General features: G+C 39.9%; 1 protein-coding gene across 3 annotated transcripts in view; it reads right to left on the reverse strand.

The window, feature by feature from the left end:
• Positions 1-15,453, reverse strand: part of LOC138739375 (serine-rich adhesin for platelets-like) — a 47,823-nt gene extending 32,370 nt beyond the window's left edge. For 2 of the 3 annotated variants that reach the window (XM_069891288.1, XM_069891287.1), the window contains exons 1-2: positions 15,224-15,453; positions 7,980-8,137 (exon numbers count right to left, since the gene is read on the reverse strand). In XM_069891288.1, coding sequence (XP_069747389.1) covers positions 7,980-8,137; positions 15,224-15,357 — 292 coding nt within the window. In that variant the 5' untranslated portion in view covers positions 15,358-15,453. Of the gene's footprint in view, positions 1-7,979; positions 8,138-15,223 lie in introns of those variants that run through there. The other variant, XM_069891289.1, reaches the window with a different exon arrangement.
• Positions 15,454-15,751: the final 298 nt, after the last annotated feature.

Raw genomic sequence — 15,751 nt, forward strand, 5'->3', positions numbered from 1 at the left:
TGTGACCCCTCTGTCTGGAACCTAGTTGGAAGTTGCATCACTTGCCAATAAATACTGGACTCAGCCCACCTCATTGCAGCCTTCACTGATCTCATGTAGAACAGTTCCCACCCAGCAGGTTTTAATAATTAAAAGTAAATTTTAAAAATGTAAAATAATCAACGGCATTAATATGGACAGGCCCATGACTCCCTATATTTTTATGCATGTGGCCCACAACCAAAAATTTGGCCACCCTTGTTGTAGAGGCTCCAACACCAAATTCACTCAAGAAATGAGAGAACACCCTCTTGAGAAGAAGCATGGGAGACAACTCAACAGGAAGGTGACCATGGCGGCAGACCAGTGAAGGGCTCATTGGCTGAAGGATCTCCACAGGCTGTGAGCTCCTGTCAACAGGTTCATAGGAATCAGTTATCAGAAATGGGATTCCATGATTCAAGAGGGTATGGAGGGCAAGAGGGGTCCCAAAGGGCCTCAGGTGCCAAAAGTTTCTAAATCATATTGGAGGTTTGGATATGGAGGTTGGGTTGCCGATGAATTGAACAGGAGTCAAAACTCTTTCTCTTATTGTTAGGGGCACCAGGCAATAGTCATGGTAACTCTTTGATTGTCTTAAGACAAAATAAAAAGTTGAAGTAATAACCCTGCCCTGAGCAGGTGGATACCTGTATTTGAACAAGTGATGAGAGATTACAAAGAAATCCTAGTATTTCATTTCATCATTCATTTGCCTGTGTAGCTGAGCCTTTGAAAACAGAAGCATGTGCAAAAAATTCCTCAGCACCAAAGAAAATCTTTAATGGACAGACAGAAAAATTTGAAGCAACCACCAAATGATGTACTGAGTTTGGAGATAAAGTCTGTGTCTGAAATTTTATTGAATATAAAGCATCACTCCTTTCACAGCAGATTGCAAGTTATCCATTGGAAAGATAGGCAGAAAGGCAAAGGGGGTGGAGTGTGTTCGCTGGAAAGAATTGGAAAGAAGTGACATGGGATCAGAAGAGGTAGAATCCTTATGGATTGAGTTAAGGAACGGTAACAGTAAAAGGACCCTAGAGGCAGTTATATACAGGCCTCCAAAACAGCAGGTGAGATATGGACTACAAAATACAACAGGAAATAAAAAAAGACATGTCAGAAGGTCAATGTTACAATAATCATGGAGGAATTTTAACATTAAAATAGATTGGGAAAGGCAGGTCAGTACTGGATCCCAGGAGGGAGAATTTGTGGAATGCCTATGGGATGGCTTCTTAGAGCAGCTTGTTGATAAGCCTACCTGGGGAATTGGCTGTTTTGGATTGGGTGCTATTAAATGAACAAGAGGAGATTAGAGAGCTTCAGGTCAAGGGACCCTTGAGAGACAGTGATCACAATAGGATTGAGTTCACTTTGAAATTTGAAAAGGAAAGGCTAAAGTTCAAACTGACAATATTTCAGTGGACTAAAGGAAATTACAATCACATGAGAGAGGACCTGACCAAAGTTGATTGGAAAAACACACCATTAGAGAAGACAACAAATCACCAATGGCTAGAGTTTCTATAAAAAAAGAGGAGTGCAGGACAGGTACATAACAAAAATGGGGGGAAAAAAATGACATAACCGTGGCTGATGAGGGAAGTTAAGACCAAAATAAAAGGAAAAGAGAAGGCAGACAAGGAAGCAAAAATGAGTGGGAAGATAAAGGACTGGGAAACTTTTAAACATTTAGAGAAGGCAATTAAGAAGATGATTAGGAAGGAAAAGAGAAATTATGAAAGGTTAGAAAATAATATCAAAGAGGATTCCAAAAGCTTTTTTAAGTATATAAAGAGCAAAAGAGAGACAAGAGTAGACATAGAACCATTAGGAGATGACACTGGAGAGATTGTAATGGGAGACAAGGAGATGGTAGAGGAACTGAATGAATATTTTGGATTAGTCTTCACAGTAGAAGACATTAATAGCTTACTGGACTCTCCAGGGTCTCTGGGAAGTAAAGTGAGTACTGTTAAGACCACAGAGGAGAGAACTTGGGAAGCTAAATGGTCTAAGGGTAGACAAAGATGAGGTTACGGAGTACCTAGAGGAGCATCACAAAATAGGTCCAAGTCAACCTACTTACAATTTTTTGAGGAGATTACAAACAGGATAGACAGAGGAGAAGCAGTGGATGTTGTCTACTTGGACTTTCAAAAGGCTTTCAATAAGATGCTACATTTGTGGCTGCTAAGAGCTCATGGAATTACAGGAAGGACACCAGCATGGATCAAAGATCAGTTAATAGGCAGGAAACATTCAGGTTAGTTGCCCATTACTAGTTGTGTTCCACAGGGTTAGTGTTCTTTTTACATTATATATATGGGTATACCTTGCTTTATAAAACTCGAGCGTTCCTATGAAACCTTTCATAAGCTGAAATGGCATTGTGGTGATATGGCTGTATGTACTGGCTGGCCTGCCCTCTGGGGGTCTCCCTACCTTAGCTCCTCCCTTGAACCTTCCCTTGTGACCCCAGGCCATAAAGGTCGAATCCCCTCTCCTTCCCGCTCATTTTCCCAGCCTAGACCCGGGCCAGCAGTCTCTTGCTTAATAAAGCCTATCGATCCCCTCAGTCTTCTGTCTGCATCATTATTGGGCTATCGATAGTGCCCAAAAGGCGTAAAGTGAAGACTCATTCACTACTACTGGAGGTTATTTTCGTAAAAGCAAAAAACCCATTCAAATCCTTTCGTAAAAGCGAACATGGCTTTCTTTGTAAAAGCAAATTTTTCAAATGAGAAATCAATTTCCAGTGGCATTAGCAACCCTATGAACAACAGGGATATGGAAACTGCTCATAACTACAGGATCATTTTGAAAATTAGAAGAACACCACGAGTTTCTTTTCTCTGCTACAGACCATTTTCTCTCCAGTTTCCTTTGATTTCACTTTCTAGGTTGTAGACTTTTTTTGTCCCTAAGAATTGAGAATGTTTGAGCAGATGTCTTCTTTCAAACAATTCAATTTGCTTTAATGGATCACCTACAGTTTGATAATGAATTGGAACATTAAAATTTTAACTGTAACACAGTAGAAGCTGATTCCACCATTGAAACCATTTAAAATGGCAGGGTGATAGGAAAAGAAGCAGCAATAAATAAGGCGTGGTTATTTTAAACAAGTAAGCCATTTAAAGAGAGAAGTGATGAAATAGTGTAAATAGACGGGCAATGTTAAATAGAAAGATTTAAATGATTAGGATACAAATATAAAGATTAAATTACATGCACAATTGTAAATCTGGAAGATTATTATATAATGAGGATAGTAATTCCTGAATTATATTTTTCTGTTTGAAAAAACTAGACTCCCCTCTGCATGAGCCCAAAGAACATTGGTAAACCATGCATTCATACATTCCAAACTATCAAACCATTTTTTCCCCTCATTGTTTTTCTTTTATTAAGCTAATTTTTTAAAACTTTATTTTATTGTACAGAAAGTGATCTTCGAGTAATCCACATTTTAATGACACAAGGTTCAATATGTTTGATATGATAAACTAATGAATTCACAACTGCCGGAAGTGTTATTACAAATTTTTCTGGTATAATCACAAGCATCCTCAAAGCGAAAATAACTTCAGATTTCCGAGGAACAATGCTGGCAATAAAAACCTTAAAATGATAATGGCAATTGAATATGGTTCAACTGAATTTTAAATGTCATACTAAACCATAATTAATGCTTAACAACTTCCTTGGCAATAAAAAAAATTGTGGGTGTAGGATTATTTAAAATTTCTCTCTCAAAATGCGTGACCTCTTGCAGAGGTGCTACTGCCACATGATCCATTGCAAACTCTTGGCTGCTAAACTGATACTTTCCAAATTTGGTAGTGTTTGACACTCAAATCCTAGGCTATCAGTGCTATTAAATTGGCCTTGTACGTGGAAAGGTTTTTCCTTCATGGCTGAGTTAATGCAGAACACAAGAAAGCAAAACAAACAGGACTGTGAAAACAGAGCTGAAGGGGAAGCAGGCCTAGGTTAGGCTGGATGAAGTGGGGAATGTCATGTGCTGTGGTTGGGAAGCAGTAAAAAATCCTGTAATCAGAAAGTCTAGGCCTGTGATTGGCAACTGAGGGAGCATGGAAGTCATGTGGCATCTGGGAAAACATTGTATTGGAAGCTTGGAAGGACAAAAAAAAATCAGTAGTGGATATTTTGAGTCACTTTAGGTGATTTGGATGCCTGGGTGAAGAAGCCAAAGTGATAGTCAGGAATATTCGGTTTTAAAAATGGGATTAAAGATCAATACAGGGATTAGAAAGGGTGTTGAGGGTTCCACACAATAAAATTCAGATATTTGGAAAAGGGAAGATCTGCAAGGAAACATTATTAGCTGGGACCAAAGACAATGGTTCTTGTATGCTCAGTGCTTGATGGAGAACAGAAATTAGCATGTAGATTAAAAATAATAACAGATCATGGGGCTTTGGAAATATGCTTCTACATTACCTAATGACGTCATAATATTTAAAAACTGTAATTGTTTCTTTGCCATACTCCATTTTCTATACCTTTCATCTGCCCAACACTTGAACATTCTGTATCTCTCGACCAACATTCTTGAGCATCCATCTCACTTTCCACTAAATGAAGGTCCTAGGCAATCCAGTCCTTATCTCAGGAATTATTTCCCTAAAGCACTCCACTACCATTCTTTCTTGAAGAGCCATCTTAACCTCTTCCACATTTTTAGGCACTCCCTCTGATTCCATCCTGTGGTTAAAGCATCGGTTTTTGTTTTGTTAAGCTTCTGTGAAGAATTTCTGGGCCTTTTATGTAAAATGTGCAACATAAATGCATGTTTTTTTCTAGGAAAGATGTTTGGGGGTGGAGCAAAAATAAGAGACTTGCACAAATAGGATTAGAAGCATGCTATATGCCAGAGTTTGTTCTGCTATTCAGTAAGATTATGGCTGGTCTGACCTTCGCCTCAACTCCACTCTTCCCTTTCACCCCAACTCTCAACTCCCCAATTGTGCAAAAATCTCACCTTTGATTATATTTAATGTCAGTTTTAACAGTTCTCCATGGGAGACAACACTAAAAGTTCATAACCTACTGTAAAAAAATTCATTCTCATTTCTGTATTACGTAAGTAACACGTTATTCTGAAACAATTTCCCTTGTGAGGGAAAACATTCTTTCAGCACCTACACTATCTGAACCTGATATACTTCAAATGCATTACCTCTCGATTTTCTGAACCCAAATCGGTAATGACCCAACCTTCCACTATAGGGTAATCTCATTGTACCGAAATTAATTATTTGTTGAATCTATTTGCTAACTTTCTGGTAGCAAAACTGATATAGGACTACCTGACTGTACATTATTTTGTGTTTTGAAGATGCAAATGTGACTGGGTATCTAGTTTCTACAATGCACATGGCTGGTTTAATAAATGTAAACAAATTCCTTGTTTAGAGTTTATATGCCATGCAGATCAAGAAATAGAATTATGCTCCATGTTGACTTGCTGTTTTAATTGCTAAAAAATTAAAGCCATGAAAAATGTAAAAAGCCATATTACTCAATATCCTGAATGTTCCATCACTGCATGCAAGTGTAAAAGATGCAACATACAAACAGCAAGGCTACTGTAAAGAACAATCTTCTTGTTAATGGTTAACCAAATTCTGGAAATTGTTCCGTGATCTTTCAGCTGTGATAAGTTATACGTATGTTTTGAAGGTCAAATGATCAGATTATTTTTTAGTTTCTTAGTTATTTAGATACATGCCAGAGAGAAACTATATGACTGGGCCATATCTTTTTCTATTTTATGATTAGTTCCTTGAAAATGAAATTATTGTTTACTATTTCAGCTTCAACTTTCTTCATATATGGTAGTTTTTCCTGAGACAAACAAAAGAAAATATGGACAACATTTTTTTTCTTTAGTCATTTGCAACAAAGTTGGAAATAAAGTGAGCTGGAGAAATATTCTTTTTGCATTTGCAATACTAAAGTAATACACCTGAATTTCTTAAATATAGTTCTGTGGACTGATGACCATTTCTTTCCTATAGATGTTGTCTGGCACGTTGAATCTCTCCAACTTCTCTTTGCTTCATTAGGATTTTTTGATGGGTGTTTATTTGTAGAGTTTAAAATGTAACAATTCCTCTTGGTCTTTGAGAAAATAAAAATTTATGTAAATAACCAACAACACAATTTTCATTAATATAGGAATATTTAAGATATTTAGAGTGCTATGTTCTTTCTTTGACTTGGCTTCGCGGACGAAGATTTATGGAGGGGGTAAAAAGTCCACGTCAGCTGCAGGCTCGTTTGTGGCTGACAAGTCCGATGCGGGACAGGCAGACACGGTTGCAGCGATTGCAGGGGAAAATTGGTTGGTTGGGGTTGGGTGTTGGGTTTTTCCTCCTTTGCCTTTTGTCAGTGAGGTGGGCTCTGCGGTCTTCTTCAAAGGAGGTTGCTGCCCGCCAAACTGTGAGGCGCCAAGATGCACGGTTTGAGGCGTTATCAGCCCACTGGCGGTGGTCAATGTGGCAGGCACCAAGAGGTTTCTTTAGGCAGTCCTTGTACCTTTAGAGTGCTATGTAATGTTAAACAAAAGGAATGACACAAGTGGCATTAAAAAAAACTTGGTCAGAGAGTTAGATTTTAAGGATTATCTTGAGGAAGAGGATTGAGACAATTCCAGGAGTTCAGTTTTGGGTGGTAAAGGCAAAGCTTCCAGTGATGGACTAATTTAGGAAAGGGATGAACAAGTTACTAGAACTGAAGGACTGCTTTATCAAGAAGAGTTATGGAGGCAATAAATAACAAAGATAAAGTGGGATAAGATTATTGAGGAATTTGAAAACAAATGTTCAACCAACATAGATAACTCAAACAGTCAGTTCTGTTGGAAAGATATTTGTGGTAAATCATTGTTATGTATAATTGTCTGGTCAGGCACACCTATCCTTCCCATAGGTTCCTGTATAAAGGTGACTGTTCCTCAGCTCTCTGCAGCTCAGTATGGATGTGCTGGTGTTCTTAAGTGAATAAAAGCCTATTGGTTTCTCTACAATAGTCTTTCGAGTAATTGATGGTGCATCAATATTAAAGGACTGCATGACGCTTTAGAAGCAGCTGGCTTAAGCCTCGGCCTATTTTAACAAATCCATTCATCTGTAATGGCACAGATATGAAGCTCTGAAACTCAACTCATGATCATACACAAAATCAAATTTTTAAGGCAGGTGCCAAGGAAGTGATGGAGTCGGTGGGTCGAGTATGGAGTTTGTGATGGAGCCCAAAATCAATGGGTACAATTTGAATACTAGGCATGATTACTCATCAGAAAGAAAATGGCAGCATGCATCATATATTCACAATGAAACAAAACCACATTCACTTCTCGAGTAACAAACAAAATTCTGGAGGAACTCAGAAAATCAGGCAGCATCCATGGAAGCCAATATTCAATGGTTCATTTGAATCTCTTCATCAGGAAGAGCAAGAATGTGGCAAATGATAAGGGTGGCATGGTTGGCGTAGCAGTTAGAGCAACGCCATTTCAGTGCCAGTGATCGGGACCAGAGTTCAAATCCTGCACTGTCTATAAGGAGTTTGTGCATTCTCCATCTGGCTGCATAGGTTTATCAAGGGGCTCTGGTTTCCTCTCACACTTCAAAACGTACCATAGGTTATAGGTTAATGAAGTGTAATAGGGTAGCATGGGCTCGTGGGCCAAAATGGCCTGTTACCATGCTGAATATCTAAATTTAATTAATCTGAATTTAATGGTTTCAACCTGAAACACTGACTACCTGTTGCCTTCCATGGATGCTACCTGACTTGCTGAGCTCCTCCAGCAGTTTCCATGTTGCTCCAGTTTTCCAGCATCTGCAGTCTTTCTCTCTCTCTCTCTTTTTAGACCACATTCGCATTTCTAACAGTTTCAGCAATAATGGATTCTTATTCACCGGTTTTCCTTTTCTTTCGAATGCTCCAGGTATGAGGCACTTTGAGTAGTTTACTCAAGTCCGTCTGATCTTTGAATTTTGCTTTCCTTATTTCTTCAAACCATTGGCCAGTTATTCCTTTCAACCACAATTCGTTTGGATTTGTTTTCTTGACTTTTCTAAAAGGGAAATAATCATAATTAGTATTCAAAGAAATAAAATTGACATTTCCATTTCTACTAAAAGAGCCTTTCCAGAACTGCTTCTGCGTACCCATGGATGCAGAAGGCCACAGAAGGGAGCAAAATGTAGCCAGATCTGTCATACAGGTTATGACCTCCCATACATTGCAGACATCTATGGGAGGCTCTGCCTCAAGAAGGCAGCCAATGTCATGATAAAACCCCACTACCCTGGTCACAACCTCTTCTCACTGCTACCATTGGGCATAAGGGGCAGGGAAAGGTTACACAAGTTAGGACTTTATTCCCTGGAGCTTTGAAGAATGAGGGGAGATTTTGTGGAGGTATTTAAAATTATGAGGGGGATAGACAGAGTAAATGTAGATAGGCTTTTTCCACTGAGGGAAGGTGAGATACAAACCAGAGGACATGGATTAAGAGTGAAAGAGGAAAGGTTTAGGGGGAAACATATGGGAGAACTTCTTCACACAGAGTGGTGGGAGTGTGGAATGAGCTTCCAGCTGAAGTGGTGAATGTAATCTGAATTTTAACCACAAGGAAGAATTTGTACAGGTACATGGATGGGAGAAGTATGGAGGGCTATGGACTGGGTGCAAGTAAGTGGGACTAGACAAAAAAAAACAACAAATTTTGGCATAGAATAGAAGGGCCAAAGAGGCCTGTTTCTGTGATATAATGTTCTATGGTTTGAAGTCTGAAAACCAGCACCTCTAAATTTAATATTTGAACCACTTCTTGTTACGCTAATCATGGATCCAACAATGCAAAAGTATTGCAAGTCACATTTTTTGCATTAGAATTACTGTGAATAGTTATTAACTTTCTTATGTACATTATATTTTTAATTGAATGAAATGTACTATTATGGACCTTTTTTCCCCACAAGTACCTGCTTGGCTGCAGCAATAAATTTGGTGCGTCTGTACATTACACAATAAAGACAATAAAAATTATTAAGCATCTTATCATCACTATTTGCCTTAATAATACTTTGTGGGTGCAGCATTTCAGCTCAGAATAGCTTCAAACTGGAGTGAAAGTAAAGAGAGGGAAGAGTTTTTATAGCATCGCTTGGCTGCCCATGAAGGACATAGTCAAAAACTGAGCATTGCAAACGTCTGAACAGATTTGTTTACAAGGCTTGGAATGGCCCCATACTTACCTGGGAAAGTTTCATGGCCCTGACTCATGCAACAGGATCCTTCCTGACAAAGGTTACTGCACAAATATGCCAATCCTCTTGTGAAAACAAATAGTTATGGCAATGTTTAACTTTGGAAACACCTTAGAAATACTTTCTTACAAAGAAAGTAGCATTTTGTTTCATTACCAATGGGAACCTACCCCACATCTGAGAACCAAAATAATTGTACTCATGGAATTTGCCTATTGTTACAATTGCTCCACAGCAAATGCAATATCACTGGCTCTCCACTCAACTCTGGATCACCTCGAAAATAGCAATTCATACGGCTGCTCTTCACCCACTACAGGTTGGCCTTCAATACCATTATTCCCTCAGTGCTGGTCAAAAAGCTACAAACTCTAGGCCTCTGTGCAACTGGATTCTTGACTTTTTCATTGGAAGACCACAGTCAGTACAAATTGTAAACAACAACTTCTCTCATTGATTATCAACACAGGCGCACTCCAAGGATGTGTGTTTAGCCCACTGCTCTACTCGTTATACACCCATGACTGTGTGGGCAGGCAAAATTCTAATCCTATCTACAAGTTTGCCGATGACACCACAATTGTTGGCAGAATCATAAGTGGCAATGGGGAAGCGTACAAGAGAGAGATAGGTCAGTTTGTTGAATGGTGTAAGAACAACAACTGTGAACTCAACATCACCAAATCCAAGGAGATGATTGTGAACTTCAGGAGGAAGTCAGGGGAACATGACCCATTCCTCATCCAGGGCTTAGTAGTGGAGAGGGTCAAGAACTTCAAATTCCTGGGTGCCAACATCTCCAAGGATCTGTCCTGGTGCCTCCATGTTGATGCAATCACAAAGAAGGCTCCCCAGTGGCTATACTTTGTGAGGTGTGGAAGGAGATAAAGTATGTCACCGAAGATTCTCGTAAACATCTACAGGTGTACCGTGGAGAGTATTCTGGATGGTTGCACCAACTCTCAGGACAAGAATAAACTCCAGAGGCTTGTTAACTCGGCCTGCGACATCACAGGCACCAGACTCCACTTCATCAAAATCATCTACATGAGGCAATGTCTTAAAAAAGCAACCTCTACCCTCAAAAATCCCCTCCACCCAGATCATGTCCTCTTCACTCTGCTACCATCAAGAAAAAGGTTGAGGATCCTAAAGATGAGCACTCAGCAGTACAAGGTCAGCTTCTTCTCCGCTGCCATCAGATTCCTGAATAATCAATGAACCAAAGACACTGCCTTACTTTTTGTGCAGTATTATTTAAATTTTTTTTATACTAATGTTGTAAGAGGTTTATAATATGAATACACTATGACACTGCCACAAAACAAAATTTCATGACTTGTTCATGACAATAAATTCCGATCCTTCTTAATTATTCTAAGGGGTCAGTACTTTTTAAAAAAAAGTGTATTATTAATAAATAGGTTTTAAGAAAGAAAGCACTCAATTATTTTACCTTAAAGAAACAATCCTAGAATTATATTAAAAATTCCAATGTCAAAATCTTTATAGTGTTAGACCACAAGACAAAGCAGCAGCATTAAGCCATTCGCCCATCGCATTTGCTCTACCATTCAAATCAAAGCTGTTGCCTATTTACTTTCAACCCATTTCTCCTGCTTTGTCCCCAGAACCTTTAATGCCCATACCAATCAAGAACCTAACAATCTCCTTTATAAATATACACAATGACTTGCTTTTACAGCAATCTTTGGCAATGAATTCCACAGATTCACAACCTTTTGGTTAAAGAAATTTCTCCTTATCTTAGTTTTTTTTCACACATTCATTTGTTCTGAGGTTATGCCCTCTGATCCTAGACTCTCCCATAACTGGATATATCCAGCCCTTTCAACATTAGTATGTTCCAAGCAAGTTCTCCTTAATAATAGCGATTACACTCATTTCTGCCCTGATTCTCAACATTAGTATGTTCCCCCCCGCCTCCCATCCTTCTAAAATTCAGCAAGTACAGGCCAAGAGACATCAAACACTCCTCATACATTAACCCTCTCATCCTTCAGATCACTCTAGTATATTTTCTGTGCCCCTCTCCAATGCCAGAACAACATTAAATATGGGGCTCAAAACTGCCTATAAAACCTCAGCATTATACCCTTGCTTTTATAATGTACTCCCCTTGAAACGAATGCTAATATTAAACATTAGAACATTACATTACAGCACAGTATAGGCCCTTCAGCCCACAATTTTGTGCCAAACTATATAAACCAATGAATCCAAACCTTCCCTACCTCTTATTACCCCCTACTTTTCTTACATCTATGTGTCTTTTAAATGTCCCTAATGTACCAGCCTCCCCCACCATCCCTGCAATGCATTCCAGGTACTCACTACTCTCTTTGTTTAAAAACATTTGCCCTTGATGTTTCCCTTAAACTTTCTTCCCCACACCTTAAACAGATGTCCTCTGGTACTTGCTACTATCACCCCAGGAAAAGGTTGCTTCCTGTCCACCCTATCTCTGCCTCTCAATCTTTTAGATCTCTTGAGTCACCTCTCATCCTTCTTCACTCCAAAGAGAAAAGCCCTAACTCAGTCAACCTTGCCTAACAAGACACATTCTCCAATCCAGGCAATATCCTGGTAAATCTCCTCTGCACCCTCTCCAAAGCTTCCACATCCTTCCTGTAATATGGTGACCAGAATTGAACACAATATTTCAAGTGTGATCTAAATGTGGTATAGAGTTTTATAGAGCTGCAACATTACCTCACAGCTCTTGAACTCAATCCCCAAACCAATGAAGGCCAGCATATCATTAGCCTCTTTAAGTGCCCTATCAAACTGCATGCAACCTTGAGCAATCCATGGATTTGGACTCCATGGTCTTTCTGTTCTTTCACACTATTAAGAATCCTGCCATTAACCATGTACTCCATCTTCAAGATGCTTATCTGAATTGAACTCCATCTGCTACTTTTCCTCCCAACTCTTCATTCTAACTTTATCCTGTTGTAACTTATGACAACATTCTCCACAATACCTCCAAACTTCATGTCATCTGCAAACTTACTGACCCATCCTTTCATTTCTTTGTCTAGGTCATTTATAATTATCACACAGAGCAGGGATCCCAGAACACATCCCTGTGGAACTCCACTGGTCACCGACCTCCATGCAGAATACATTCCATCCACAACTAACCTCTGCTTTCTTCAGGCAAGCCGATTTTGAATCCACACAGCCAAGGTTCCATTTATCCCATTCCTCATGACTTTCTGAATGAGTCTACCACGGGGAACCTTCTCAAATACTATACTACAATCCATATACAGGTACACCCCATGTACCACCCCTACCTTCATCCATTTATTTTATCACTTCCTCAAAAAACTAATTTAGGCCAGTGAAGTACGACCTGCCCCTTACAATGCTATGCTGACAAGCCCTGAGAAAATCTTGCTTTTTTAAATACTCATAAAATCTGTCACTGAGTACCCTCCAATAATTTTCACACCACTGATGCAAGACTCACAGGTCTACAATTCTTGGGATTCTCTTTATTATCTTTAAAAAAAAACCAAGTAGACAACATTTGCCATTCTCCAAATCTCTGGTACTTCCCTAGTGGGCCAGGGAAGAACATTGCCGACATCCCAGCAATCTCTTCCCTTGCTTCCTGTAGTAACCTGGGGTATATCTCATCCTGTCCCAGGGACTTATCAATCCAAATGTGTTTAAGAACATCCAACACTTCCTCCATCTTAACTTTAACATGCTCCAGTACACAAGCCTGTTCTGTATTGACCCAGTTCCCTCTCTCTGGTGAACATTGAAGTATTCATTTAGGACCTCCCCTACTCTCTGCATCCAGGCACATGTTCCCTCCTTCTATCTTGTATTGCAGCTTCACATGTGGCACCTTATGAAAGGCCTTCGGAAAATCCTATTAAATAATATTCACTGACTCTACTTTGTCCATTCAGCTGGTTATTTCCTAAAAAAAAATTCCAACAGATACATCAGGCAAGATCTCTTCTGAAAAGAAAACATGCTCACTTTGGCCTATTTTATCATGTGTTTTCAAACCTCATCCTTAATAATGGTCTTTGAAATCACTGAATTCAGGCTAAACTGTCTATAATTTCCTGTCTTTGACCTCTCTCCCTTTTTAAAGCGTGGAGTGACATTTGCAATCTACCAGTCCTCTGGAACCATTTCTGACTAGTGATTCTTCAAAGATCACTAGTAATGCATCCACAATCACTTCAGCTACCTTTTTCAAAGGGTGAGGTCTATCTGGTGCAGTTAACTTATCTACCTTCAGCTTCCCAAGTTCTCCTTCATAATAGAGATTACACTCACTTCTACCCTGATTCTCAAATTTCTCACATCACTCGTGTTTTCCACAATGAAAACTGGTCAAAATATTCATCGGTTAATCCATCATTTCTTTGTTCCCTGTTACTTCTCCAGCAGTAGTTGGAAATCCACTCTTGTCTCCCTTTTCCTCTTTATATATCTGAAAATAATTTTTATATTTTTTATATTATTGGTTACCATACATTTATATTTAATTGTTTCTCTCCTTGTTGCTTTCTTCATTGTTTTTTTTTTAAAGTTATCCAATCCTATGGTTTCTTGCTAATTTTTCTAGACAACATGCTTTCTCTTTTGCTTTTACTCTATTTTTCATTTCTCTTGACAGCTTCAGTTATCCTCTCTTTAGAATGTTTCTTCTTCTTTGGGATGAAATGATCCTGTGCTTCCAAAACTCCCACCATTGCTGCTCTATTGCCTTCTCTGCCAAGGTCCCATTCCAATCATCTTTAGCCAGTTGCTCTCTCTCATGCCTCTGTACTCAACTGTAATTCCAACAAATCAGATTTTAGCTTCTCCCTCTGCAACGGCAGAGGACCACCAAATTAAATAGTTTGAGGCAATACCTCTGCTGATTAAAATACAAACATTGCGTCCAACAACATAGGCTGTCAATCCACAACTTCCAAACATGCAATGCAACCTGACAGTAAATTACTTTTTCGGGGCCACTGAGTTTATATATGAAGTTATCATCGCAAATCCAGAATAACCTATTTCCGATTCACTACAGCAATGCCAGCACAACCCAAAAACCTACCAGGACATGGTTCGTTCTCATTATTTGCGCAAATATTTTGTTATTCCAGCCGATGTTTTAAGGTGCAAAAGCTATAGTGGGGAAAACTAGCTGGAAAACATTCAAATTAAACAGGAAACTATGCAGAGGCTGTGAATGTATAGGAGTTCATGAACTGGCACTTGACAACAGCTGAGCGTGGAGAATTGCTGCATGAAGGCACAAATCACTCACCCATCAGCAAGTGGGGATGGGCCCTTAACGGATAACTCACACCTAAAATCCTGGCAATGGTGAAATTACTCTTGTTGTCAATAAGGCCCCCGTGGAGACATCATGTTTTACAGTCATGCTGGTTGTTTGTCCCAGAAAAACTTTTGCCCAGCAATTAACGTGAGCAAACATATTTTCTAGCAACAAAGGTAGTTTTATTTTATAACTTTAAACGGTTTCTACCCAATTTGTTGTTGGTCGAGAACAATTCCATTCAAGCCTATCAGTACCAACACGTTCCTTTGCAAGCAGGTTCTTTTGAATTGACTTCATTACAGATTATATATGAAGCGAAAGCAAAAGAAACCTGGAGTAAATCCAAATGAATATCACCTTAATATCACATTTTGTGCATCTAAATGAGAAAACCATTTCGAGATGAAATATTTTCAGGCAGAGTCACTGTGTTACCCTCCTCCTAATAAAGTTGTTCCCCCACAGATAAACACTTCGAAGCGGATCACTAAGGCTGCAACAATTCAACGGCTCTGGAGCCTCGGACCACGGTGTGAATCTGCCGGACTTGACATACTTGAGCCTCTCCGCATTCATCCTCCGAACCTCTTGGTCTCGGTCCAACACGCCCAGGATCGCCTCCACTTCCTCGTGGTTCAGAAAGCTCAGATCCACGAGGCGTTCCGATGTGGACTCCCACCGTTTAAACATGCCGGCGCAGGGTCTCAGAGAGCCCCTCGGGCAGAGCTCCCGCGGACGACGCGAGCAACTCCCTCACCAAAGGCTGGGGCGGGCCCACGGAAGCGCGGGGTGAATGACGTCACCGTTACCCAATCAGCGGCCCTCGCCGACACGGGCCTTGATGACGCTTCTTTTGCGAATGTCGAGGCAGTGGATTGGGAAAGGGACCACGAACTTTAAAACTCCAGTCGTCTCCCAGAAGCAGAAGCGCGCACAAAACGTGTCCGACAGAGGGGAGGCGAGGGCGGCGTTCCCGTGGGCAATCCAATCCAAGGCGAGGGGGGGGGGGGAGAGAGATGTGGCACCGTCCCTATCGGTTTCCAAGGCTCTCGTGGTTGGCGCCTTCCCCCGCACTTCTTTCTCT

The sequence above is a fragment of the Narcine bancroftii genome, chromosome 7, assembly GCF_036971445.1.
Source record: "Narcine bancroftii isolate sNarBan1 chromosome 7, sNarBan1.hap1, whole genome shotgun sequence".
NCBI classification, from domain to species: Eukaryota; Metazoa; Chordata; class Chondrichthyes; order Torpediniformes; family Narcinidae; genus Narcine; species Narcine bancroftii.